This window comes from Synchiropus splendidus, chromosome 12 (genome assembly GCF_027744825.2).
Source record: "Synchiropus splendidus isolate RoL2022-P1 chromosome 12, RoL_Sspl_1.0, whole genome shotgun sequence".
Classification (NCBI taxonomy): domain Eukaryota; kingdom Metazoa; phylum Chordata; class Actinopteri; order Syngnathiformes; family Callionymidae; genus Synchiropus; species Synchiropus splendidus.
Genome location: NC_071345.1, coordinates 19,088,868 through 19,114,956, shown reverse-complemented (window position 1 = coordinate 19,114,956; position 26,089 = coordinate 19,088,868). Strand labels below are relative to the sequence as shown.

The 26,089-nt window shown below is 39.1% G+C and overlaps 1 protein-coding gene across 5 annotated transcripts in view; it reads right to left on the bottom strand.

The window, feature by feature from the left end:
- Nucleotides 1–26,089, bottom strand: part of LOC128767966 (intermembrane lipid transfer protein VPS13B-like) — a 252,311-nt gene that overhangs the window by 208,968 nt on the left and 17,254 nt on the right. For 2 of the 5 annotated variants that reach the window (XM_053880402.1, XM_053880401.1), the window contains exons 5-16: nucleotides 24,727–24,894; nucleotides 24,397–24,578; nucleotides 23,840–24,014; nucleotides 18,071–18,345; nucleotides 15,993–16,088; nucleotides 14,474–14,596; nucleotides 14,267–14,404; nucleotides 12,297–12,384; nucleotides 9,459–9,644; nucleotides 8,179–8,348; nucleotides 7,744–7,938; nucleotides 6,548–6,672 (exon numbers count right to left, since the gene is read on the bottom strand). In XM_053880402.1, the coding sequence (XP_053736377.1) occupies nucleotides 6,548–6,672; nucleotides 7,744–7,938; nucleotides 8,179–8,348; nucleotides 9,459–9,644; nucleotides 12,297–12,384; nucleotides 14,267–14,404; nucleotides 14,474–14,596; nucleotides 15,993–16,088; nucleotides 18,071–18,345; nucleotides 23,840–24,014; nucleotides 24,397–24,578; nucleotides 24,727–24,894 (1,921 nt within the window). Of the gene's footprint in view, nucleotides 1–6,547; nucleotides 6,673–7,743; nucleotides 7,939–8,178; nucleotides 8,349–9,458; nucleotides 9,645–12,296; nucleotides 12,385–14,266; nucleotides 14,405–14,473; nucleotides 14,597–15,992; nucleotides 16,089–18,070; nucleotides 18,346–18,804; nucleotides 19,284–20,112; nucleotides 20,286–23,839; nucleotides 24,015–24,396; nucleotides 24,579–24,726; nucleotides 24,895–26,089 lie in introns of those variants that run through there. The other 3 variants (XM_053880404.1, XM_053880405.1, XM_053880403.1) reach the window with 3 other exon arrangements.

The following is a 26,089-nucleotide window of genomic DNA, read 5'->3' as shown; positions in this document are numbered from 1 at the left end:
GAGTTTGGTGTTGTGCAGAGGGCATGAGTCATAGTCATTAGTGCCATACCAGCGGTGTTTCCTTTTGACTTGTCTGCTTCCTCCATGTACAAACTTCAGTGGGGATATAAAACAGCAGCGAATTATTTTAGGCAAATGGGTCGTGACCGCTTGCAGCTCAAAACATTGAGACTCCAAAGAAATTGATTGTTTTTCTTGTCAAAATGGTAAAAATTGCTGACAAAACAAAAAACAAAATACATTTTTTTTTAACTTTCACATGAAGATAAGCCGTAGCATTTCTAATTTAAGGTCTCCTTCCTGTTTAGGAGAATGTAAAAGGAAATGCCCAGATGGTGTCATCATCACAACACGTGACGTTCAAGTGCCACTTCCATGTGCACAAACAGTCGGTTTGTGCTCAAAAAAGGAACACAACCAGAAAAATGACTGAAAATGTTGTCACGGGTCAAAACGTTGATGTCTCCATAAATCCATATGTTTGCCTCAAACAATGGCGTCAGAATCAAGCACAGATCTGTTCTCGACTGGTCCCTATTCTAAGTCATGGAAACACTCCATACTGGCAAGCCACATATCTGACTAGAAAATAATGTTCTGTATTGTGGTCAAGTGGCTTTGTGACTTGACCACAATCCAGCACTATTGACCAAGGACAGTTGCTGACCCAGAATGCCGTGATTGACATCATATTCAAGAGAGCAGCTTTCAGTGTTTGTTGACACAATGTCTCACAATCAAAGTTTTGGTACTTTTCCATGTGTGCTGTTGAAGGGCGGTTCACATGACCACAGAGAAAAGACTTTGCACAGGTGCTGCCTTCCTGCAACGAAAGGGGAAATTCCACTAAACTACAAGACTATTTTCTACAATAAACATCAGTGGTTTAAGACAGAGACAACATAGATTAAAAATAAAAAAATAAAATTAAATGTTGTCAACTTTTAAGTGGCTGTCCAAAGTATGACCACCAAGCGGTGTCAGCGAGGAGGGACAACGGTATAAATCTAATCCGTTATAAATTGACATATTTGTCAGCCAGATAAAACAGAAGGTTTGCAACCAGTTATCTGAAGTTTCTACAAACATTTACTATCCGACTCTCCCTTAATTAACTAGTACAAACAACACCCAGAGTAAAGAAGACAAAACCCCAACTCAGGCATTGTTTCCTAATCTTAAAAAGCCTAGAGAGGGAATCAGCCTGGAAAAGGAGGGAAAGCCAAGCACTCATAGGTCTTCAAGAGTCAGCCACCCTGTCAACATCTAAGACTTACGACATAAGACATAAGACTTAAAATAAAGTTATCATAAAGTGAAATATACATTGTACATGGCTATCAAAGAAAAATAAGCAATAAGAGAAGGCAGCATAAATGTACAGTGTTCCAGTGAGCCCTCAACAGATGTTCAAAGTCTGTCTAAAATTTTGCCCATGGTGACTGACCTCGACCTAAAATACAGGAGCAAAGATTTGAGTAGAACCCCGGTTGAAGTGAAAGATGGCGGTAGATGAAATCTAGCTAGAAAATGTGAATTTTAATATTGTTATATTTCATTCTAAATGTTTTTGTATGAAATTATGAAAAATCTCTGCCTTTAACACCCAAAACTATTTGTATAAGAAAAAAACTAAAGACAGATTCAAATGAGTACAAAGACCAACTTTTTTTCCACCCATCTGGAGAACCTCTAACCCACAGTGCACACACATACATTCTCAGAGGAGGGCTTCATTACACAGGGATTACTAAAAAAAATGTTTTAATCAAGTTGTGCAGACAGCTGCAGAGTGCGAGGCGAGAAAAATGGCAATGACGTGGTTCATCAGCCGTTAAAGGAAAACACATCAAGCAGTATGAGTGTATGTACGTGTGTACAGCTTCCTGACTCCAACACTTCCAGCTGTGGTTCCACTTATGGATACAAAAAGATATGAAATATTCAACAGAAAGACCTGATTTATTTTCAGTAAATAATTTCACTACTTCTACTCAACAAGGCATGCAAAGTATCACATTACGTGTGTGGAATGCACATCAGTGATAATCCACTCAGGGTTGATAATCCATCTACTCCTTCCCATTACCCACTTTTTCTTCATTCTGAGAACTTTGGCTGTGGTGATGACTAATTCAGACATTTCTTGTCAACCAAACACATCTTCAATTTCACCATTTACTTTCATTCATGAACTCAACAGAGTTACTTTCACTCTGTGTCAATAAAATACAGACACAAATACTCTATGGCATAATAAATTGGTATTTTAAGTGCATTTGCTTTTGAGATCTTTGAGATGAGTTTTAAAGCTATCAAAAACCAAAAGTTAATGATCATCCCCCTACAGCTCCTTGTGATAGACATCCAGATCAAGCCTGGATAAGACGTTATTGTAAGCTGTACTAACGTGACCATTTAATTTCATTTCATTGTAAACGTTATACTGTATATGACTAATTTGAACATAATATAATCCCTAATGATATATTGACATTTCTTCCTTTAAAATAATGGCTCTAGTTAACAATGAAGATGGTGGTATTATTACCATTATTATTATTATTACTGTTATTTGTATTATTATATCATCATCATCAATTTACTATATTTTAATATATTGCACATTATTGCATTGTCACTCCCAGAACTGGGTTATGTATCGTGTTGACAGACTGTAAATCTGATCAATTTTTAAGTCAAGAAATCATAAATAGACAAAAAGCGCAAACTTAAAAGACATTGGAGGAGGGCAACACCCCAGGATCAGACAGAGAGTAGAGACATTTCAAAGAGAAATAAAAAGCTGCTTTCTTTATAAGCCTATTTAGGTACCTATGTACACAATTTCATTAGAGGCTACTAAGCTGCCGTAAGAACTTGAATTTTGCACAACCAAAAGAATAACTTTATCCATGACATGCAACCCTAATGCGTCCATTGATTAATGGGAGTGGGCAAAGCGAAACAAGTTCACCTCTATGCCCAAATACTTTTCATGCTGTGCCATAAGAAACACGATGTTGTACCCATTTACAATCCATCTGAGAAAGAAATGGAACAAAATTACATCATTTGTAATTCCAGGCTGCTAATACACACCTGTTAATACAGAGCGCGCGCACTTGTTACAGAGTGTGCCTCTATCCTTCCAGCCTTCTGAAAACAGGGAAAGGGAAAGGGAAAGGCTGACAGTAGTTCTTACACTGCCTTGTTCAACAGAATTATTTCAATGCTGCACCCATGGCCTCTGAACCACAGCTCTCAGCTGAGCATGACCACAGCCACCACACATTCAATTACAATTCATCACAAACACTTTCAGACTTAAACCCAAGGCTTCATAAATCTCATTTGTGTTGAATGAGTAATAGAAGCGATTACTTCATGATGAAATCAACACTGATCAAAGCTTAATTGACGGTTGAACAGCGGTCCGTCCAGAAGCTGTGTGTGTGACATCATTCACAAGACCTGTCAGACGTCATACAAATGTATACTGAGAGCAATGAAATCGACTTTTCCATCCAAGAGCGACTCCCAAATCAGTTTGCAAAAGCCAAAATGGTTATTCCCATTTACTTCAAGGGCTGCCAAATGGCTTGCAGCCACAGTCAGTGTTCTCACTAGTGGATGCTACTCGTGTACATTTGCACATTGACTTTGTTTTCAGTGGTTCGCCACTGAAGGACACAGAGAGCATTTTGTCGAGAGAGCGATTCTTGGCGGTGCTTTAAGACGTGGACCAGGAGTTAGCACTATGACTAACTATGAGCAGGAGTAATGAGGCATTACAATCACACCAGAAGCCTCATGCTTCAGATGCCTCAATAAATCAGCACATGAGCTAATCTACAGTCTAGACTACTGCGCCAGACACAGAAATGGACTCCTACACTTCACTTGAAAAACCCTCTTATAATCCGAAAAACTGACCAAACCATTGACCACCTTCAACAGTGAAACAATAATTGCATATCAAAGCAAAGCAACTTTTGTTCTTCATTGAAACACACACAAAGCATTTCGGGGCTACAAAACATGCACCTGTAATGCCACATGGCTTAAGAAATTATCCTCACAGAAATAGCTGAGCGAGAAACAGGGGCTGCTTAAAATGCCACATAAAAGCCGACATGGGGCTGAATTATTGCCTGCAATGTGAACAGCCTGGACTGTGGTGGGTTAGATGGTATGTTAGTTGGTGGGCCCCTGTGTTGGCCTGCCTCCATATAGTGTTTCTATCAGGTGGCCCTGCTCTGGGATTGTTACATGTTACAACTGTTAGAGCACAAAATTGAGACGGCTGCAGGGAGCAGAACACAGGGGGTGAGTCTCAAGTCTTTTTAGTCCGTCACTTTTCTTAAACGTGCAAGCTATGCAAAATACTTTTCACAGATGAGAGTAAAACAAAAGAAATAAAGTGGTTAAAACTCTGACTTATAAACTGTGTTATAATGTTTCAGGAGATCCAATTGCCTGCAGGCTGACAACATTACCAATTGGTTGCATTTAAATAAAAGTTATGGCACAGTCAGCACAAGTCATAGCAACCATCTACACCCCCGCTTCCACACCCTGTTTTACAAATGTGACAGTGATTGAAAAGATTTATGCTTACTGGTTAACAGCTAACACTCACTTTTAGTTAAATATTCACCACATTGCTTTGTTCATTGATTTTGCTTTATTTAAGGCAACTAGGATTTTTCCACAGTCAGAGGTGGCAATGGTGCACTCATAGCTCCAAATATTTGCAATAGTTAAGTGTTTGTCAATGGAGTTTTTATTACTAGCACAGTAAGCAAATGATAAAAAAAAAGGCTTTTAACTGTTCAGTTGGCAAGATCTATCGAGTCCTTTTATCAATCACCACAAAAGCTCCTCGAGCTGTGATTAATTTGATATTTACTTTTCCTTCAAACTCAATTCCCCAGAGAAAAATCAAAGTTGGATCAACAGTTGATCTTGAAATTCGCATGCAGCGCAGTCAGAACCAAACCAACATTTGTCAGAGACAAAATGAAAATATTTGTGGTCCCAATTACCCGAAATGGCCATTCAGTTCTTCTTTTACGAATGGACTGATTAGAAACAATAACTAATAAAGGTAAAATGTGAAACGCAGATGCACTGGAGATCAGATGTAAGAGAAATGCTTCATAACATTGGGATTTGTCTCGTCATCTGTCTGTGATTACACGGATGACAAGTCAGGAGTCAATCATGTCGTGTTTACTGACTTTCCAGGACAGCACATTTCAAAGCTGCAACATTGCTTTGATATGTGCAGCTTGACCTGCTTGTCACCATTCTTCTTGGAACAAACTGTCAGCTTTAGTTGATTTGACTTTGAATGATGCTAAACGATGGTGTACGTAGAATGAACCTCTTTGAGGGAAAGAACATGCTACGATATGTAGCATGTTCAGGACAATGATATCATTTAAAGCTGATCCAGGCGCAAGGAAGCAATATTTTTAATCAAATTAGAGGTAGAATAAATGTTTGTACTATTAAAAAAATCAAAAATAAAACTGCTATGTGAGGGCTTATTAAGGGCGATAACCATGCACGTTGGTTTCCTACAGCTAGCAGAAACCAATGAGGGCATGGTACTGATCTGGAACATGTCTATCAAGGAAAAGCACTGGGTGTCAGGAAGAAAAATGGCATACCCTTGACATCTGAAACCACTTTTTGATATAGGCACAGGAGGAGTTCTTGGAGATCAAGAAGGCAGCAAACAGAGAACCAGGTTCTTGTGTCAGACACACCGGTATAGTGCTCTGTGTAAATACCCTATGGTTCTCTCTGGAACTCACTAATAGTAGACACAATGGTTGGCTGGAGAAGAAGTTAGGAAAAGTCAAAACCATCTGCAGCTCTTTGACATGTTTAAATCTAAACTAATGGGGGGAAATCGATTCCCAAGCCAGTGCTCGTGCTTAGCTTTTCCTGCTTTAACAGGCCTTGCAAGGTGTGACAGAGAGGACACAGTGCATGTGAACGTGCATGTGAGAGCCAAAAATGTGTCAATGTTTTCTCTGTACCAAGTTAACTTGGACAGCTATATACAAATTTGAAATCGAAAGAGGCACAAATGTAGTTTGCTGATAAGTCATGAAATCTGTAGCATACAGAGGCAGGATATAGTTATTGCAAGTTAATCAAACCTGCAGACAGCCAGAGCAACAGGGACAAGGCAGAAGATTCCTCATTACATTTACACAATTATGGTGGTTAAAATGACTGTGTATTAAGTTTCAGGAAATGTTACATTTGGCAGGTGTTTGGATATGTGTGCGACAGAGCCATGTAAATGGGCTCTGTGGCACAAGTATGTTTTCTGAGAGTTTCTATAAATAGCAATAAGCTGCTATTCACATGGGTGTTACTCAAACGTTTCAACTAATCTGGTTCAAATTAGTGACGTCCGTGTGGACGCAGCCACTCATCCATCATAGTCTGTTTTGGTGTGATTTTTTTTTTTTCATTCCCCTGGATGAACCTAAAACAGTTAAAACTGTGTCCCCTGACAACTCACCAGTATTCTGGCATCTGGATGAGCTTCCCATACAGAGCAGTGCTGAAGGACGGCATGATGGCGATCGGTGGGAGAAAACTGGACTGGCTGTCCAGACAAGTCAAGCTTGCTTGGAACCCAAAAACCTGGAAACAAAGATGAAGACGATGTCAATGGGAGAATTGAAGAAAATACACATACAAGCACATACAGGTGTGTCATCTTAAACACACTAACATTGTTGAAATATATATTTTCATGCGAAGTTTGAATTGTGTTTAAAATTTGCTAATTACAGAAATTCTCTAGATTTAGAGAATATATACATTTCAATTGCAAAATTCTCCAGCTCTCGGAAATAAAAACTATCTATCAGATAAGTCCAACAGCAGCTCTCAAGACAGGCACCTAAACTTTGACAGGCGGGGTCAATAAAGACTTGGAGATAAGGCCACTCTGGATTCTAAATCCCTTCCTGAATTGGGTGAATTACAGCAGGAGTGACCTCCACCCTTCCAGGATCCCCCAACCAAATCCAGCAGTAGAAGATGAAGTTTGGCTGATTGGTCAGTATGATCTTTGCCCACTGAGCAGTTGACTGTTAACCCTGAAGCGACCCCTTGATAAGAACTACCAGCATGATGTTCCGCAAACATCCTGCTCTTAAAAAAACATTTGCACGACAGGCTAGACCACACCAGATTACTCCTGCTACGTTGTCCAGACTACCTAGAGGGGCTTAGCAAAAAGCTCACCAAGAGCTTCATCGGGCACAGAAATAATTACAATAAAAAAAAAAAGTTTTTACCATTTTCTAGAAAAAAATGTTGTTGTTTTTTTAACACACAGTGCAAGCTAATGGTGCAACTACAGGTTGTGCAATCAAGAGAACATGTTTTTACTGTTTCTGGAAGAACTGTACACATGTTTGATTTTTGGCTGGAAACTAAAAGCATTGTCACACAAGTTAGTAACTTGCGAACCTCCACACTACTATTATTATTATTATCCGGATTATAGCAGTGCAGTGATACAATACACAGAGGAGAGGTCTAGATTCTGTATGGAACTAGTTCACATGTAATGGTAATCTGGTGCATCACTGTCTGCTTCTTCACATTTATTGAATTCTCAGTGTCTTCAGTGGCATGACGGAGATGCGGGCCAAGAGCTTTGTTAATACTTTGAATGGTGATTGAGATAGTCGCCCCACTTACTTTGAGGTAGAGGTGCGAGTAGCAGTGATGTAGCAGGTTGTCAGAAGGTTGGCTAAGAGTGCTCACAGTGGCAACCAGCTCCTGGGCATACATGGGTACGGTATGTTCAATGTTGACCTTCTCCAGCTGGAATTGAACTGAGGGTAGAGGCCGTACAGGTGAAAACCCTGCAATGTGGCCCGCTCCAGGAGCAGCCTGTTAAATGGACAAAAGGAATCGTGGTAAGCGTGTCAGACCGGAAAAGTAGAATGAATCGTATAACAAAACCAGTCATGCTTAAGTCTATGAGGAGATGTGGCAAATAAATAAATAAAACAAATTCAGTGACATGACTAATTTCTGAATAACATTTCTGAATAACAATACTAATTATTATATTTTAGCAGTAAAACGTCATATCATGAACTTCTGATATTTCGTCTTTTTTAGACCAACCTTATTTCCCATAATGATGGGCATTATTGTGTGAAGGAGATTGAACTCTGCCATTGACACAGTGATTGAGACTTGGAGCAGTGTGAGACAGGTGAGTCTGGTCGGGATGAATTCTTCAAGGAGTGCCACCTCTTCTAAAGAATCTGAAACATGGCTCTCCACAATGGTCTCTGCAAGGGACAAAAAGGTACATTTGACATTTGTATAATCTACACTTCCAGACATCATCTGGCATTGCCTCCAATACACTACATTTAGTTCAGTCGACATCTCGTCTTACATTTCAAAAGGGTTGAAAAGGAGCACGTACTAACTTGGACGAAGTTTTGGTGACTGTGGAAGTTATTTCAGTCATGGGACCAGATTAAAAATGATTTCTGCTTTGCAGCATGGGACATCGGCCTTTTGAATGGAGCCATCTTTGAATATTGGAACCTTGTGGCCAGACAGGGATTAACATGGTATTTTGCTGTCTGTGTCTCAGCTTCAACTGGCATTACCATTCTCCAATGACAAGATTGTATTTTCAACTAAAAACTGTCATTAAGAATGTGTCTTTGTGCGGTGGTGCAGTACAGAATACAGACCGATCTTCCTCATGCTGAAGTTTTAATGAACAGAAGGCAGTTTAGTTTGTCAAGCTTGTTTTATCTGGCCTCCTGTGTTATGGCCTTTTTCGTAGTTTCCACAGCGTCTTAATAATGGAAATTTTGTTGGAGGTTTGCATTGCCATTCCTGTAACTCATTTAAAAAAGGACTGTGAATTAGACTGAAAATGAACTTGGAAAAGAACGTAATCTGAATGTATCAGTAACGGCGCAATGTTTGGAGATATCACATCCTACTCGGTGGCCAGCGATCCTGAATTCCAGTATATACTCATAAAACAACAGGATAAAATATTGACCTACCACGTTTCACTCATGAGGACTACGGTTATTACTCCACAGCGCATTATCTATCACAGATGCTGACACAACCAAAACTCTAGGATGTTATCATTTTGCAAAAATGAAAGTTATTGCTTCAGATATTACTCACAGACCCACATTCTATATTCTTTCACAACATCCCTTGGATGAGCTCATTAATAGAGAAACAGGCTTGATCTATAACAAAGGTGTTTGGCTTAACCTCCCTCATGTGGTCCATAAGGTCAGTACTTTCATGTACAGCTGTGTGTTGACAGATGTGTTACACAAAAAAATTGTGATGAGGATACAGTTCTGTGGAGAGTTGTGTTTCATTCCCAAGCGACTTGAGGGTGAAATGTGACTGACCTCGTTGTGGTTTGCTGTAAGGCTCGTACTCGTGGTCCATGGCACACGTCACCATTTTGAGAATCCGATGGACTGCACTGCTATTTAATCTGAGGTTCAGAGGTCCGATGACCAGTCTCTTGATAGATGTCTCTTGCAGAGTGGGTGTCACCTGCTCTGTTACTGCAGAAGACAATTCTTGAGAATCTGCAAAAAATAAATGAGGACAGGTGTTTAAATGCTGAGGGAAAAACTAATGAAACTGCAGGAGCAAGTCAGAAATAGAAAGACTATAATAATCGATTACAGACATCCGATAGGCTGACAAGCACATGGACAATGAATAATGTCGGAGCAATCCTAAGAGGAAAAAGCAATAGCAGAATGATGATAAAAATGTGAGAATTGCTGAAGAGGGAAAAACAGATGTATTCACGAGTCCCAAAAGGAGCTGGATTAGTCTTTAAGACAGTTTGTATAGTATGTTTGAGTGAAAATGTAACATTTTTCTCATCTTCACCGAACACCAATAAATGTGGAATAGTGAAATATCCCAAATTCGGAGTGGAGGTAATCATGATGCAAAAAACATTCTAAACAAATAGATTTGTGGTCTGTGACAGTGGTCTGCACTTCTTCTTGACTTCAGTACAAGAACAAGGTAATGTCTGTTGTGTTGAAACAATGAGCAGCAGCAGCAGCGACCAGCTCTCACAGCCTCAACCACTGGAATGATGACTATTCCAAATGTCCACTTCTCTCACACAGCTGTCCTTCCATTCTTCACAGGCTTCGGTTCCAGAGGTCCACTTGAAAGACTCAGCACCACAGCAATAAAAGCAATAAAATTAAAAATAAAGATGGGGGTGGATGAATGGCAGAAAAGGAAGTAAAGGACAAATGGTCACTTGCTCCCTTCCCATAACATTCCAACACCGCACAGAACATTCTTCTCGCTGACAAGTCAAGTCACTATTGCTGCAGTGTGCAAGCTGAAATGTCTGATGGATAGGAATTGAATGCCACCGATCTCAGAGACATACAAGAGTAATATGCATTGTCGCTTTCATTGCTCTTAAAGATTGAGCTGAAAAGGATTAGGCCTAATATCAACCACATGGCTGGAGCTAGAATGGTCCATGAAATGATGAAGAGGCCAAATCTAGGCGGGATTTAGACTTTTTTTTTTTTTCTTTCTTAATTTACCTCTACAAAGATGCTTGTGATGTCATTGGTGAACGTGACCTGGGTCGGTTAGTGTTTCAGTTGACACAGAGTTTATGTTAGTCCTTTGGCAATAGAGACTAATTTGTTTGGTTGACACTGGATCGGCCCCGTGTGTGAGAAGCAGTGAAATACTGACAGCAGAGAAGCATTCCAACTCAAGAGGGTAACCACAGACGTCCCACAGGAGATAGAGACCGACACTTATCCTGCTGTCAAATCACTTTGACAGCTCCGGGTGACAGTATCAATGAGTTTTTTAATTAAGATTATGATCTGGAGCTGACAGCAGGAACATTCAATAGCTGGGTCAGACAGATTCACAAAGGTCATTCTTAATTAAACAATTACACAGACAGAATTAAACAGAAGATTTATAAGATAAAAAAAAGAAAATGATGGGAAATGTATTGTTTGAGTCACATCAATATTCGAGATAGCACACAGAAAGCATGGCCAGTCCATGTACTTTCATTAAAAATGAGTTTTGTTTAGGTTGCATTATGATATGTTGATCAAACTTTGCAAAAAAATCTAAAATTTGAATCATAAAACACATTTAAAAGTAAATTAACGAAACACTTCTCAGTATTACAACAGAAAAATACATGCTTGATCAGAATATGTGCGCACCTGGCGATTATATAGTTAAGATGCCACCTGTCTGAATTGAAAGAAGACCAACGAAGAAAACGGTAATGAACTGACTTGCGCTGTTGTGCGAAACATGGCTCACTGATGAAGAAAGCTCCATGTGAAGCATCATAAAAAGCAAAACAGCAAAATCAAAGTTTGCTCAGTATTGAACTTCCACACTTCAGTATCATGAAGCACAAGTGAAGAATAAAGCAAAGTGGTATGACAAGTGTTTTTTCAACTCAATCAGATTCTCCCCACCTTCTCTGTGGTGAAGACACTCAGGATATTTGTTTCATAATCAGCATATTACTATTGCAACTGCATCTGCTGGATGAACATCAATATAATCAAAAGGTTTTATTCATGATTTTCACCAATCGTAAGATCATCTAGGAAACTGAAGGGGTTTTTTTACACATAGAAAACGTGATGACGACAATGATTTATATTATGTATTAACTGTGAGCCAAAACAAAGATATAAATTCTACAAGTAGTTTGTTTTATGTCTTAATGAGAACAAACGTCAGAGACGTGGTTAAACACTGTTGAGTACTTGTGAGGCACAAGGAATCCTGTTGGTCTCAAAAATGCTGGCCAAAAAGAGTGACACCTAATTAGACAGGAAAAGTCTATCCACTTTCTCAAGGGCTTACAGGTAGAGAGGAAAGGGGAAACAGTGTTTCAACAAGCAGAAGAGAGAAAAGAAACTTAAATATGTGTCAGCAGACTAAACACTTCTGACAGCTGCCCTCCAGGTAAGTTTGGGGTGAAAGCAAGGACAAGAAGGGTCAAGGACCAGGTGGGTGTGACTCAAAGAAGTCTCCAGGGAGCTTGTTTGACAGAGAGACAGTGAGGGCGAGCGTGTGTTTGAGAGAGAGAGATGGAGCATGTTAGCAGGAGGTGGAAGAAAAAGAACATGTCAACTATAAAGGAAGAGAGAAGAGGTGGCAAGGTGAGCAAATAAAGTCGGTGAAGAGGAATGAGTGGACAATACCTTTGCCACTGCTGTTCTCCATTGTGTAGAGATAATCCATGTAAAAAGCACCAAAGCGTTGCAGGCCTGCTATCTCTGTGTAGGTCTCCTGTTAAACAAAAGCAGTTTGGTAAATATGTCGGGAAGGGACCAGTGACTGGGGTCATCATGGATACGACAAAGGAGGTTGAAATCAGAGCTGAGGAGTGAATTGGAAAGAAGCCAGGGCTAAATATCCATTTTAGCAGATTTGAATACGTATCTATAGCTGGAACTATTTGAAAAGCAGATGTACAGAATGAAACAAATCTTTTGTATTATCTGCCAGGATGTGGTTTATATCTTTCTATGTTCTTATCAATTATGTGACGAGGACCCTGCAAACTTTCATGTGAATGGCAACCAAATAATCCAAATAACATTTTGTTGATATGGCCTTCCGAATCCTGAAGTACTGTTGGGATGTTTTGAGGGGTTTTTTTCCAGACAAAAAGTCCTGTCACATGACAATTACTTCCATAAAAATACCCAGGACAAGGGTTAAATGCAGCCCAAAAAATGTCTGCCATGGGTATAATAACACATAACATTGAGCCGGGAAAAAGATGGTTTAAAGGTCAATATCAAATGGTTTCAGTGTCAATTTAGGTTGCCATAGCATTTTGTTTCAAACTGATTAGGCTATCTACCTGATATTTGTTTCTTTTTTATTTGCCCAAACTGGAGTTTTCCCTGGGCTTTAGTGGTCAGCGCTAGTCACTACCAACGAGAATACACAGGATAGTGTGATAATACCTCATCACTACTGACTAAAGTAGGGAGGGACAGCTGGCTAGGAGGATTACTTCATCGTAAGGGCTGGAATTGAGATTGCCAGATGATTTCAGATAAAAGACCACACTCCAGGTCCATATTTTAGAAAGCTCAAAGAGTTTTCATAGAATGATTTTTATTTCTAACATTAAAAATCCATTGGGATGTAACTTGTAGTTATCCAATCCTCTATTTAGTCATAGGCTCCTTGACATATACTGGAGTCTTTGAACCGGCTTATATTTAATCAATGTCACGGCACAATATACACACACACTAAAAAAACAAACACTTCACATCAACTTGTGAAAACAGAGATTTCAATTGGGCCTTATCAGAGGAGCAGGTTAATAATTAATATTTATTAAGACACGTTTAATAGGTTTGGCATGCTTTTGGATCAAAGCCATTGGGCGGTTTTGAAAAGAGCTAATGAATTAACACTTAAACCTTTGACTCTTTAGACTTTCAAGCATGGACAGATGGATGGATGGATGGATGAACAAACAATCGCTTAGGTAGGGGTCACGAACACTTCTAAACTGAGTCAACACAAAAGATGTGACGCAGAAAAAGGGAGCTGTGTTATCTTCGAACACCACTTGTTAGACAGAAACATTCCTTTTAAGGGACCTGGCAAAGGTGAAAGCAAAATACAGCGTCACCCTCACGTGGAATGGCATCCCACAAAAACGCAGGAAAGCCTGTGGTTTAGGGTCTGTGGTTTATTAATAATAATCAATAATCAACAGTGCAGAAATATGGACGATGCCACTTTACTTGTTTGGCAACTGATAATGGAATTCAGAAGGGAGAGCAGATGCTAGAAAGGTGTAATACGTTCATTAGTTAAAGGCATTAAGAAGCTACAAACAAGAGAGGTAATGAAAAGCTTACAGAGCCAAGGGCAGTGGTGTTTTCTTTGTTATGACATTAACTTCTTAATTGCTACAGACTTTTAAACACCTGATGTTCATGTAAAACTGCATATTACTGAGACACAACTAATAAATATGGCCTTCTAAACATATGCAGACTTCAAGATTCCAGTCCTATTGCCTTTGTTTGGTACTTGAGGGAGCACTCTTCAATGATGCAGAGAAAACAAAATTCTACATGGCTAAGTGATTAGATGGACCATGACTCAATATTAATGAGTAGCGACACCACAAAGTCACCTTGTGCGTAGCAGCATCCAAGACAAATTCAGCTCTGACATTGTTGTTCTCTGGACTTCGGTAATCGAAAAGAGAGTTTGTGAGGTAAGTCATTCCTTTGCTGCTGAGGCTATCACCACAGGTAAAGAAAACAGCATCCTGCAGTTGAATAGAAAGATCAAATTTAGTTCCACAGTTACATTTTCAAGGTTGAAAGGCTTTCCTTACCTCTTCACATCGGTTCATGTTTTCTTCAAAGTCACGAACTCCCATGATGCCTTTTAGGCAGAGAGCCCGGCAGCCGACAAAGCCAATCTGACAGTCAAAAAATGGCTCCCCCATCATCAGAACCTGAAAATAAAAACCAAACTAGAAACCACTACATTTTGCAACCCAAATGTAAAAAGCCTTCATAAAAAAAAGAAAAATCAACTGTTGTTTTAAGCAAGTGAAGGCAGCATGCATGTTCCAAAGAACTTTTTGTCACTATTATGAGCAGTCCAGGAAACAATGGTCGGTGGTACAGACAGTGCTGTGGTCTTATTTTATGAAGCTAAAAAGAGCAAGGGTCAAACAGCTTCCATTTCCCCTGAGAGAGGTGTGTGCATGTGTTCACTCCAGTAGCCTCTATAAGCAGTAAGGTGTGGTTCTCACCCAGCAGACAACCAAACAGAGTGCAAACCCATAAAACTTTACGTTTCACCACACAATAATTACAAGACCGAGTTCCCCTGTTTTACTAGCCATTGCTTTGCCTTTCAACACTCTCACTTTTTCTTGTCCCAGTTCAGGCTGATTTGTCATTCTCCCAGCAACGGCATAAATTACTGAGATTGGGCAAAGAAAATCTTTCAGAACTGTCACATCTGTTAGAAAGATTAGAAAATGAACCCGCGGTTCTCCAACAAGCAGGTAATCAGGAAAAGAAAGACATTATTCACGTCGAGGGGAAACACAGAAGTGATCAGAGTTGGGCCCAGTTCAGGCAGAGATTCCTCAATGATCACATCAGACTTAAGATAAAATATCCAGAGAAGCTTTATAGATGTAGCGAGTGGGCATCTGTCCAACAGTGTGGTCAGAATAATAATGTAGAGCTTCCAGTGAGGACAAGCATTTCGATGAGAGTTCAAGTGTGCTTGCATTGGAGTAAAAAGGGATTAAATATATTCACTATGTTGTTTATACAAAAAGATGTGACAATGAAAGGAGAAAAGATGTAGTGTTCTGGATGCTGACAAGTTAGCTGGAAGCTGATTTTTAAAAAAATGCTAGTATTGCGAGGCAAATCTATGGTCGATTTAATTTCTGAATTCTCTCAGAGACAACTACACGTTGAAGAACAGAGCTGCATGACAACAAGAAGTAGACCTCCTGAATGGTACAGCAACTTAGTGAGCTATTATGATATGATGTCTATTTCAACCCTCTGCAGCTCAGCTCCATACGAGCAGTGCTGTAGTAATCAAACAAATCTACAATGGTTAGCTTTTACTTATATATATATTTATATATATATATATATATATATATATATATATATATATATATATATATATATATATATATATATATATATATATATATAATAGGAATAATAATAATAACAATAAGAAGAATTGTGGATGTGCAAAGCTAAGGCTTATTTAATTCATCACATCTTTATTTGTACTGATTGACTACATTCAATTTTAAGTGAATCAAATATGTCAATAGTTTTCCAGAACATGCAAAAAAGAAAACTTACTTCAATAGTCATGCCCTCTTGCTCCAAACACAGGACTTCTTGAGACTTGACTTTCTGCGGACTGTAGTAGCTGCTCTCTAACTGGGTCTCCGTCAACTGAATAGAAGAAAAAAATATGATATTTAGAATTAGATGAATACAGCGAATCGACTAATATGTTGGGAATCATTAAAGCTGAGTTTTAGAGTGATGGAAACAAAATCTTTGAGACTCGCTGGCTACTTGACCTGGATGTAAAACATACATTCAAGTCAAGTAGACAGATGGCAAAACCAGCACAATGTTTCACAAAACTTTGACAAAGACTCAATTTAGAATGACGTTCATTTTTTTGACCATTTAGACTGCAGGTTGCTCCCTGCAAGTGCTCCCCACTTTGTACAGTAAGGATATGAAATTTTGTACATATATTTCTGCTCTACTCACAAAACAAAATCTCCATTAACAACCAAAACGCTGTCTAAAATCTGCATTTTGTTTAATGACGATGATTTAAGCACCTGTGGAATGCTTAACTCCAGGACAGAAAAGAAGAATGTGACACAAATACAACAAATTGTTCAGTAGTTGAATCGTGTAAGACAGAGTGAAGGATGTGGTTAGTGTGGTACAGACCTGATACTTAAGCTGTTATAACAACTTTGGCTGCGGAACTGTGCAGACCCCAACCCATTCAACTTTAACACAGGAAGCAGGTGCAGAACAAGAAGCAGCTGTGCCTTATTACTCCAACTGATGGAGCAGACATTAGCCACTCCTGCTTACTTCTCAAGTTCTATCTTATTTTTAATCACTTAAAGTCCATCAACTTTTTGACAGCAGTACTCAATGGCGCAGCCAAACAATGGAAAGGGGCTTACCAACATAAAACCACCCCTCAGATATTCAAGTATAAAGTGCCAATGATATAGAAGGAATCTGGTAGTTTTTAGCAATTGTGCTGTTCTGCTTAAAGCAAAAAAGGTTAACAGACTATTTTTCATTCAGGCAATGAGTTTGTTCCAACCTTGACTTTGGCCATGAACGATAGATCTTTACAAGAGAACAAGTGAAAATGAGGAACAGTGAATTTCCCTGTCAAGAAGAGGTAAAGTGGCAAAAATGGCATTCCAACAGAAACACAATAGGAGCCCAAGAGCTGTGTCAAAACTGGTAATCAAACAAGTCGGGACTCCAAAATACCCCCCGATTTGCATTTTACTTCCATATATTGCACCATCTCAGGGAACAGCCACAGAAAAGTCGGACATTAAATTCCCCAAAACTAAATACTTCCTTGCAGGAAAGAGAAAAAAACATCCTTTCAGCTGTCTGCAATTACTCAAGCTAGGAGGCAATTAATTGATTAAAAGAACTCAAACAATGCAGGAACAATTTAAGCATTATTAGAAAAGAGGCAAGGTTGAGTTGGCCAGGGACGTGCCTCCCTTTCACTAATCACACACTGGGTTACTTACCCCCACACACACAAGCAGTAATGTGATCTGAAGTGACTAAACCTGAGGGGAAACGCAGATGAATTCCAACTATTCTGAGTGAACAGGCAGGATTAAGATACAAGATCCGTTTCTCAATAGCCATCATACCATGTATAATGTTTAAAACATTAACGTGACCCGAGACACCAGTTAGCGGTCACAATACCCTCCCCTGTACCGCACACAGAGATGAGGGCTGAAACTTCCTGGAGATCAAGCGGTTCTTTACGACTCACTACAACCAGGCATGTAGCGGGGTGAAGCAAAGGGAAGTTGACTAAAGCAAGAGAACCAATACTAGAGGAAGGTAGTCTTAACTGCACCTGGAAAAACCACAAAGTACAAATTACAGATTTAACATTGCTACATTTTTGAAATGTTCATACTAATCTGCATCCCTGCATCATAAGAGCACAATACCAGATGTATAGAAACCCAGTAAGCTCTATGAACAAAAGTGACTTGTTCAACGACACCATTCAATGAGTCAGAAAACGGTTCAGAATTGTGCATCAGGCACCTTTTTCTTTACTGTAAGTGTCCATGCAAGCACTCTGTGGGGAAACGTAACTATAGTCCAAGAGGTTCCAGTGATTTTACCTTGAAAGTAACAGAAGCCTTTGTGCAGTAGAAGCCAATGGAAACGACAGGGTCCTTGGTTGTATGCTGCAGATGGCTGCTCAGTGTTCCCTCTCCCTCTCCTGGTGGGTAGAATTCTTCATCTCCGTCTTCCTCCGTACCAACAATGGCTGGGACGAAGGACCATGCCCACGACACCCAACCCTGGTCCATGTCTTCAGAACTCTGTGGCTGTGAGTAGTGTTCTTGATTGGGGCTCGAATTCAGACTCTGGGATTCCTTATCCACCTCCATGCCTGTAAAACAGTGAAAAAAATAACTGGTCACAATTTATATTAGAGAACATTTATTGTAAATATACAACTGTATGTATTCGTATGTATATTTGCAGCACATTAGCAAGTCATTAATCACAATACATGATTGATTGGCGTTTTGTTAAGACTGACTACATTTTACCCAGGAATAGTCAGCCAAATTATTTCACTAATGTTGATATGGGAATCAATTCTTTAACCAGCTGCTGTACTGTTTTAAATGTATTTTTATGATAAAAAAAATAATACAATGTTTTTTTTATAATATACATAATTGCAATATCATGACCAGCAACTGTCCTGCTATTTTTATGTATTATATATAGAGACAGCAAAGGACTTTTGATGATTGTTTGTAGAAGGTACATTTTATACATACATACTACCTTGTTTTCAGAGATGGTCTGACTTAAAACCAACCTGCCAACCGACACTAACCTATTCTCTGATACAACGTCTCCACTAGTCTCATCGTGTCCGTTTCCACACAAATCGGGAGAGGGAGCTGATGTCAATACACAAGAATGTGTAATCCCATTCCTCACAGCCACACGTCCTCACCAAGAAAACAGCGTTGTCCGTGAGGTCACATCTTAGGAATCCCAAAGGCAAAGGCGGTGAGAATTATGGCATATTTTAATTAAATCTCTCACTTCGGAAATTGGTATGTTGAAATCTCTTGTTTTTCTTATGTCTCTTATCTGAAGTTTTTTCTGGCCGATCCTTCTTTTCTCGTTTACACTCTGTGCAACCCTTTGAGGTGTCAGTTCAACAAGCTAAGCTCTTTTCACTTCATGTCACAAGCTGATGAAATCAATGTTAGAATAGCAAGGCAATAAAGGTGCAATTACAAATCAAATGATCAAAACATAGCGGATTAAGTAGACTTTGAAGTAGTAATCCACAGCAGTGGAAGACAAATTCCCAGAGAAATACAGACAAGCGAGGCCTGATGGTGCAAGGTAAAAACCTCTACATTGAGGACAAAAAATACCCCATTCTTTCTTTAAATGCATTTTTTGACATTAAATTGGAACAAATAACTCACTGTGTAAAAATCTGAAAAGGAACCAAGAGTTACAGTAGCTATGCCCATTACAGTAGGCACACAAGAGAGGTCTGGGTGCCAACTCAAAAGGTGCTACAAGTTAATCAATACTTATGTGCGTGAAAGTAAGACAGTGAGCAAAACCAAGTCAGATAAAGCAGTGCCCTGATAGGCCAGTAGATGTCCCTCCATGTTTATGGAGAGGAGATGGACATGACAACGTATTAAAAGAATGAAACATTTCAATTAACATGGGACAAATGTGGTGCAGCCTCATAGCGTCTTTTTCACAGAAATGCTGAACAGAAAGGAAATTTGGTTTTAAGAAATGGCCTATGGACATTTACACACATAAAGGAAAAAGAAACTATGATTAAAAAGGCTGCTGTCACATACTCACATATGGGGACCACATGAAGTTTGTAATAAAAACCCTAGAAATTGATCTGTGGGATTGCGCCATCCAGTTGGAGTGACTTTGTCGGGCAGACACAGCACCTTCTACGGCAATCGAAAACCTTGACCAGACACTCATGTGACACGAAGGTCAGAGCTCACGCAGCTTTTGGACAAACACATTAAAATCACTAAGCAATCATTCCAAACAAAACACTAACAGTTCAGGGTTGTTAAAGCTTCCTTTCATCAATGACAAAACACAACAGGTCTTTCCAACATGAGGATTGAATGAAAGTTACCATAACACGCCATGTCTGGATCGAGAGTCATCAAAGCAAAGAGCAGGTAAAAGTAGCAGTTGAATACAAATATAATCTAGGTTTTCAGTTAAACTGCAAACTGAACACTTCAGAAGTAAAAATAATGATAATTCACACTGAATAGAAACCGGATAACAGAACATCTAAAATGTTAATGGAGCAAATTGCTTTTTTTTAATACGCTAAAGGTTTGGCACAACAGCAAAGGAAACCTGGTAAATCAGGGAGCAACTTGGTCTTATTACATCATCTTTTCCATGTGTCTTTGTAGTTTGACTTCCAGAATGTTTTTTTTTGTTCAGTGTCAGTAGTGTTTGCAAGGTTAGAGCTCATGAGAAAAGTATGAATGAAAAGAGCTGAGCAAAACGGAAACACACACAAACAACTATTAAATGAACAGTGAATGTTTAATAGTTCATTAAAGTAAAATAAATTGTTAATTATAAATAGGACTAAATCATTGCTTATGGGTGAATAATGTCCAACTCCTTGCTGCGTGAGTTATGATTTCCACAGTACATATGTGTTTTTCTTGATCTTGTTTTAATATTGCTGTTTCGTCTACCTCTGATGTCATCAAACAAAGGTCACATATTCACACCGAGAGATCGCATGGTTGTGGATCATAATAATGAAAGTGCCTCTGTTAAGTAAAGATTAGTAGTAAAGCAATATGATCATTCAGAAGAATGTGTTACAAGTTCTTAATAATAATTGATGCTATGTTATCAATAGCCAGTTTATTTGCACAATACATTTTGCTATGAAAAAATAGTTTTAAAAAAAGTATAAACCTAAACGCAATAACGGTCAACAATTAAAACTTAAAAGTATGAGTAACTGACTCAGTAACAGCAAAATAATCCTTAGATTAAGCTCCGACCGAAAAGTCATACGCCTACTTACTTAAACACACACCTCTTCTACTCTGTCAATGACTTCCAGCATTGTGAGATCTGTAGTTGCTCGGGTTCCAAGAGCTGGTCCTCTCTTGTATATTTTCGTGATGGGATACTAATTCATTCTCGGGGGCTTTACATAGCAGCAGCATGACACTAACTCTTACATCTGGCATTGGACACTATACGGAGAGCTGCGCCAACTTGCAGTAAAAGTTCCGAGCCAGCAGGCAGGGCGCTCGTTGGAGGGAGTAAATGAATTTGCTTTACTGTGTTGGGCCGTCTCCCTCTGCCCACCACTTCCCCACTACCATAATATGCTCCTGGTAATACAAAGACTGATTAGTCATGAGGGACTGGGGACTTGATCCTGTTCTATTTGGCTGGGTAGAAGATGAGCAGTTAGGGAGAGGTGGAATGTGAGTTTTTGGAATGAGGTGGGGTTTGGAGAGAGGTTGGCTACAGCTATTTTAAGTACAATATCATATGTTTATCAACTATTTATACGGATGTGTAGATAATGTAGGCAGTTTAACAAACAATATAGGAGGAGCCTAATGCAAATTTGCTTTTCACTACTCAATGTGGCAGATGCAATTACCAGACAATTGAGAAAGAAAATGAGGCTGTGTCTGATTCCTGCTTGTATTACTGTTTTTTTCTCATGATCCAATTTCCCCTGCACCCATCCAAATGAAGGAGATCAAGCTTGACGAGTATGGTCTGTCTTGGATTACATGCACCAAAGATTGTTTGTTGAAAAGGCTGAGGAAGCAAACTCCGTGAAAACAACAGTGCCTATCAGGGTTTGAAGCAAGCACACTTTGTGAACACTCCTGACCAAGATAGAGTTGAATCACACTGTGAACTTTATTAGGGTTCTGTCAGATCTATTTGGGGGAGAAATTGTGACTGCATCAGATGGCGAGTGAGAAAGAGAGCGTTGCATCAGACATAGATAATGTATTAAGATTCCTTATTACAATTATTGCCTCTTTTCTGGGACACACACTAAAGAGAGCATATATTTATGATAACTTTTTAAGGTCCAAAATAATCACCCACCCACATAAAATTAGGATATCTAATGTATAAAGAAACTTGGATCCAAGACAAAGTACAACAAAATCAAATACAATGTCTTAGTATCAAATAATCTCTCCCTTCAGAATATGACATTTTTTGTGACTATGCAAAGGAGGTTTCCTTCACCTCTTCATCTCTGTGAGCTGATGCTTTTAAAAACCTAATTTTGGTGCATCTGGGCAATAGAATGGACACGTTGTACTGTGAGTGGACCAGTATTTAGCAGAGATGACCAAAGGAGTCACAGAAGCAGCGGGACAATAACAGAAAGGATGCTAAGACACAGCACAGTAGTTGTAAGATGCACCCATGTATGGGAAATTCTGGTAAACTGCAGTAAAACTCCTGCTGGTTAGTGTTAGCGTTTCTTTTTACTGGCAAACCATGTTTGATTACCTCACTTGGTCAGTAACTCACGTTGATTCTACTTACTGCCTGAGGATGGCGCAGAGTTTATATAATCTTCACCATAGGAATCTGGCTGACAGTCAACATAGAGTGATTTTGTGTTTAATGCTGGTTAAATAAAGGCAGAGACCGCTGGAGTGAACATTTAGTCTAGTTGTATTCTGAGTTACAATAGATCCAATATATGTTTATTTATGTCAATTCATGGAAAAAATGCTCATGGATTCTACACACAAGGTCTATTTGAGGATGAAGACTAGGTCATCATCATTGGTTTAGTTAGGTTTAAGGTGAGAGGCTGGAGATAGCATGATGGCAACAAGAGGTCCACACAAAGTCCTAACAAGGACATAAATACAAACTTGCACGTGCATGCATGTGTTTGTCTGATGATATAAATAATCATGCAGCAATCATAAAAAGTGTTGGGGATAAACAATATTACAATTGCTGTGTCAAGTGAGACGTGTTAAAGCATTATTCTTCCATCCTTCTCATTGTGCTAACCCAAATGATGCGATTCACTCATGAATGATAGCAATGATTTGTTTTTCCATTATTTACAGATGCAGTATGAGACCTAGTGTTTCTGAGAACTGTTTCTTCACCCTTAACACTGAGACAAACCATACAGGAGGCATTTCAAATGTAGAAAACTGCACAACAGATATATTTACATTTGTTATGTTACTCTTAAATGCACATTTAATTTACTTGCAATACCTTATTTCTTTTGAAGCAGGGAAGATGCTGTCAGTATGCTTTATTTTATTTGCTTACAAGATTAGTGTTGTTCTGAATACATGCATACTATTGATTTTTTTAACTACGTAAGATATTGTTAAATGATTGCCGTGTATACTTTTTGGAACATTTGAGCACAATGCAACAACACCACAATGACAAGAACTAAGATTAGAGTGTGAATATATTAACAAGAAAAAAAAGTCTTAAAAGCACTGTAGCTCTGTGTGTATGTGTAAAGGAGTACAAGAGTGCTCCCTCAGAAAAGGACACTGACCCAGAACCTTGGCAAGTGGTGGACAGCCAGTCAACGGAACCACTGCTTGGTGGGAAAGTGACGGATGTGTCACACAGAGCAAAGACGAAAGGCTCAAGTTTGATCTGCTAAGATAGTCAGAAGTAAGAAGTGTCACATGAGGCCACCGGAGGCCTCTCTCTTTCTAGGCTCGGAGATTAATAAGAATTACTGTTGATAATAAAGCACAACAGTTGGGCTCAATAGTCACCCAGATATCAGGAGTTCAGCAGAGTAAGAGAAAACTCACTCAACTCAATGCAATGTCACTCACCAGATGGACTTGTACAAGCCTCCTTGTTTTGACCATTGCCCTCTTCTCGCTCTGCTTCTTTGTGCCCTCCTATTTCTCCATAGTATAGGGCAATGATCAGCTCTAAGATGCGTATAAACATTGGCAGCTGTTGATCAGTAATGGACAACTTAAGGGTCTCCACCATGGTCTGGATCTGAGAATATATAGAAGGACAATTACAGCAAAATGCGACACAGCAAACCCACGTTATTACACAAATACCTCCCTTCATAAAGTGAAAAGGGGCTGAAAATAAGTGAGGGAACTGCCACGGAATTTGGCTGCTCATCTCTAGTCTTAATACACTTTGAAATTAACAAAAAACAACTAATTTTGATATTGTTTTTGTCCTGATAAACAACCAATAATGGGCCTCAATTTTCTATAGTGGAAATTTGCCAAACTTATTGGAAAATAATAAACTAACAAATAAACCTCAGAAACAAATCATAGTTATGAGCACAAGACAAAGGAAACTTGAACCTATGGAAAATATTCTTGCATAACTGCAACACCATTGGCTCAATGTTCATTACTTTGATAACTGCTGGGATCTTGGAATTGACGTTGTCGTAGCTGAAATGTAGACGTGTTCTGAAGGAGCACTTGTAGAGCAGCGGGTCCTGATAAAACTCTATCTTTCCACTGGCGTTCCTCTTGTCCAAGCACACGGTACAGTCAGCAAAGTTGATCACTTTTCTCAGAACCAGTTCTGGAGCTGCACACAAATAACACTTTAAAACAGCCCAAAATAAAAAGACATGTAAAAGTATTACACTAGGGATGAGTAAAACAGCAATAATAGCATACTTATGTCCTGAGTTGGTGTATCTAACTGCACGAGGACATAAGCAGAAGTTGCTTACCAGTGACGTCCATGAAGGCCCTCTCCCATATATCATCAACTGTGAAGCATTCAGCTGACGTGATGTTGACCGACAACACGATGTCATCTTCCACGTATTTCAGAATCAAGTTATTCACCACAACATTGACATTGTTCACCACTCGTCTGATGAGACTCTGCACGTAACCTGAAACACAAAACAGACATAACACGATAAATTAGAACAGTAAGTTGCAAAATTGTTTTGGAATATTCACGTCAACATCTTCAAAAGTCTAGCGTTGCCCTCTTCCCAAAAAAAGACACGTTAGCCTAATACCAGAGCTCCAAGCCACTCTCCCTCACTTTAAAATAAGAAGACGTCCCAGAGTTTTTTTCCTCTCCTGCCACAATGTGTAATATGGATAGGTGCAGCAGAAAATACAAAATACCTGTAAAAAAACATGATTCTTAACCTGATTCAGCTAGAGGTAGACAGAGTACTTAGAGTAAAGTTCTCTGAAGGGATCTCCTATTCTGTCTTTGGCTAACCTCATACTGCATAAGCACATGCAGCCTCAAAAGGATGAAATGCCAGTCCAACCGTGCACTTATCAGTTTTGGTTTATATTTGCAATAGCAGTTTAATACCCAGCATGACTATTCATAGTGATTTATCAATAAAAAAATGCAGATGCCCAAAAACAGAACCTTAACAGAACCAAAACACATAAAACGGATCATTGCGCAGCAAAATAAAAAGGCACTAATGTCAGAGGACAAAATATGAAGATAGCAAGCTATAAAATCCTGGACAAACAACATTTTTCTTTCCTCCTTTGCTGTATTCCACATACTCCTGACAAGTTGAAACACATAAAGCTTTACGTCTCAATGTCTTCCCAAAACAAATGTAGTTTTCCAGTATCTAAGTGCTTGGCAGGGAGCATAGTAGATCCAATAATTGGTCTGAAATAAATGGTCCTTCTGATGAGAGTATTTGTATAAATTAGAGGATTGTTTTGCTTGTAGTAAGCAACACCATGTGTAGACAAGCCTGGAATAATTTCATTGGAAAAAAGAAGAAAAGGAACAAGGAAGAGGGAAGGGCATAAAATTAGCTCATGTCATGTGTGTTTGTGACACATGTGGGAGGCCTTCAGGTAAGCATGGCGGCTCTCTTGTGTGTCCATGAATGTGACCATGCGACTGTTGCACCTGCACTTCACTCGCTGTAACCTAATGACACCTCATATTTCCCTCTAGTTAATCAAACACAAATATAATGAATAAAAACACCATCAAGTGCCGCAGTAGATGAGATAGAAACATTTTAAAAGTCTAAATTACTTTCACAGCAACCCAATACTTTTACATTTAATAAATGATGAAACCAAACTGCA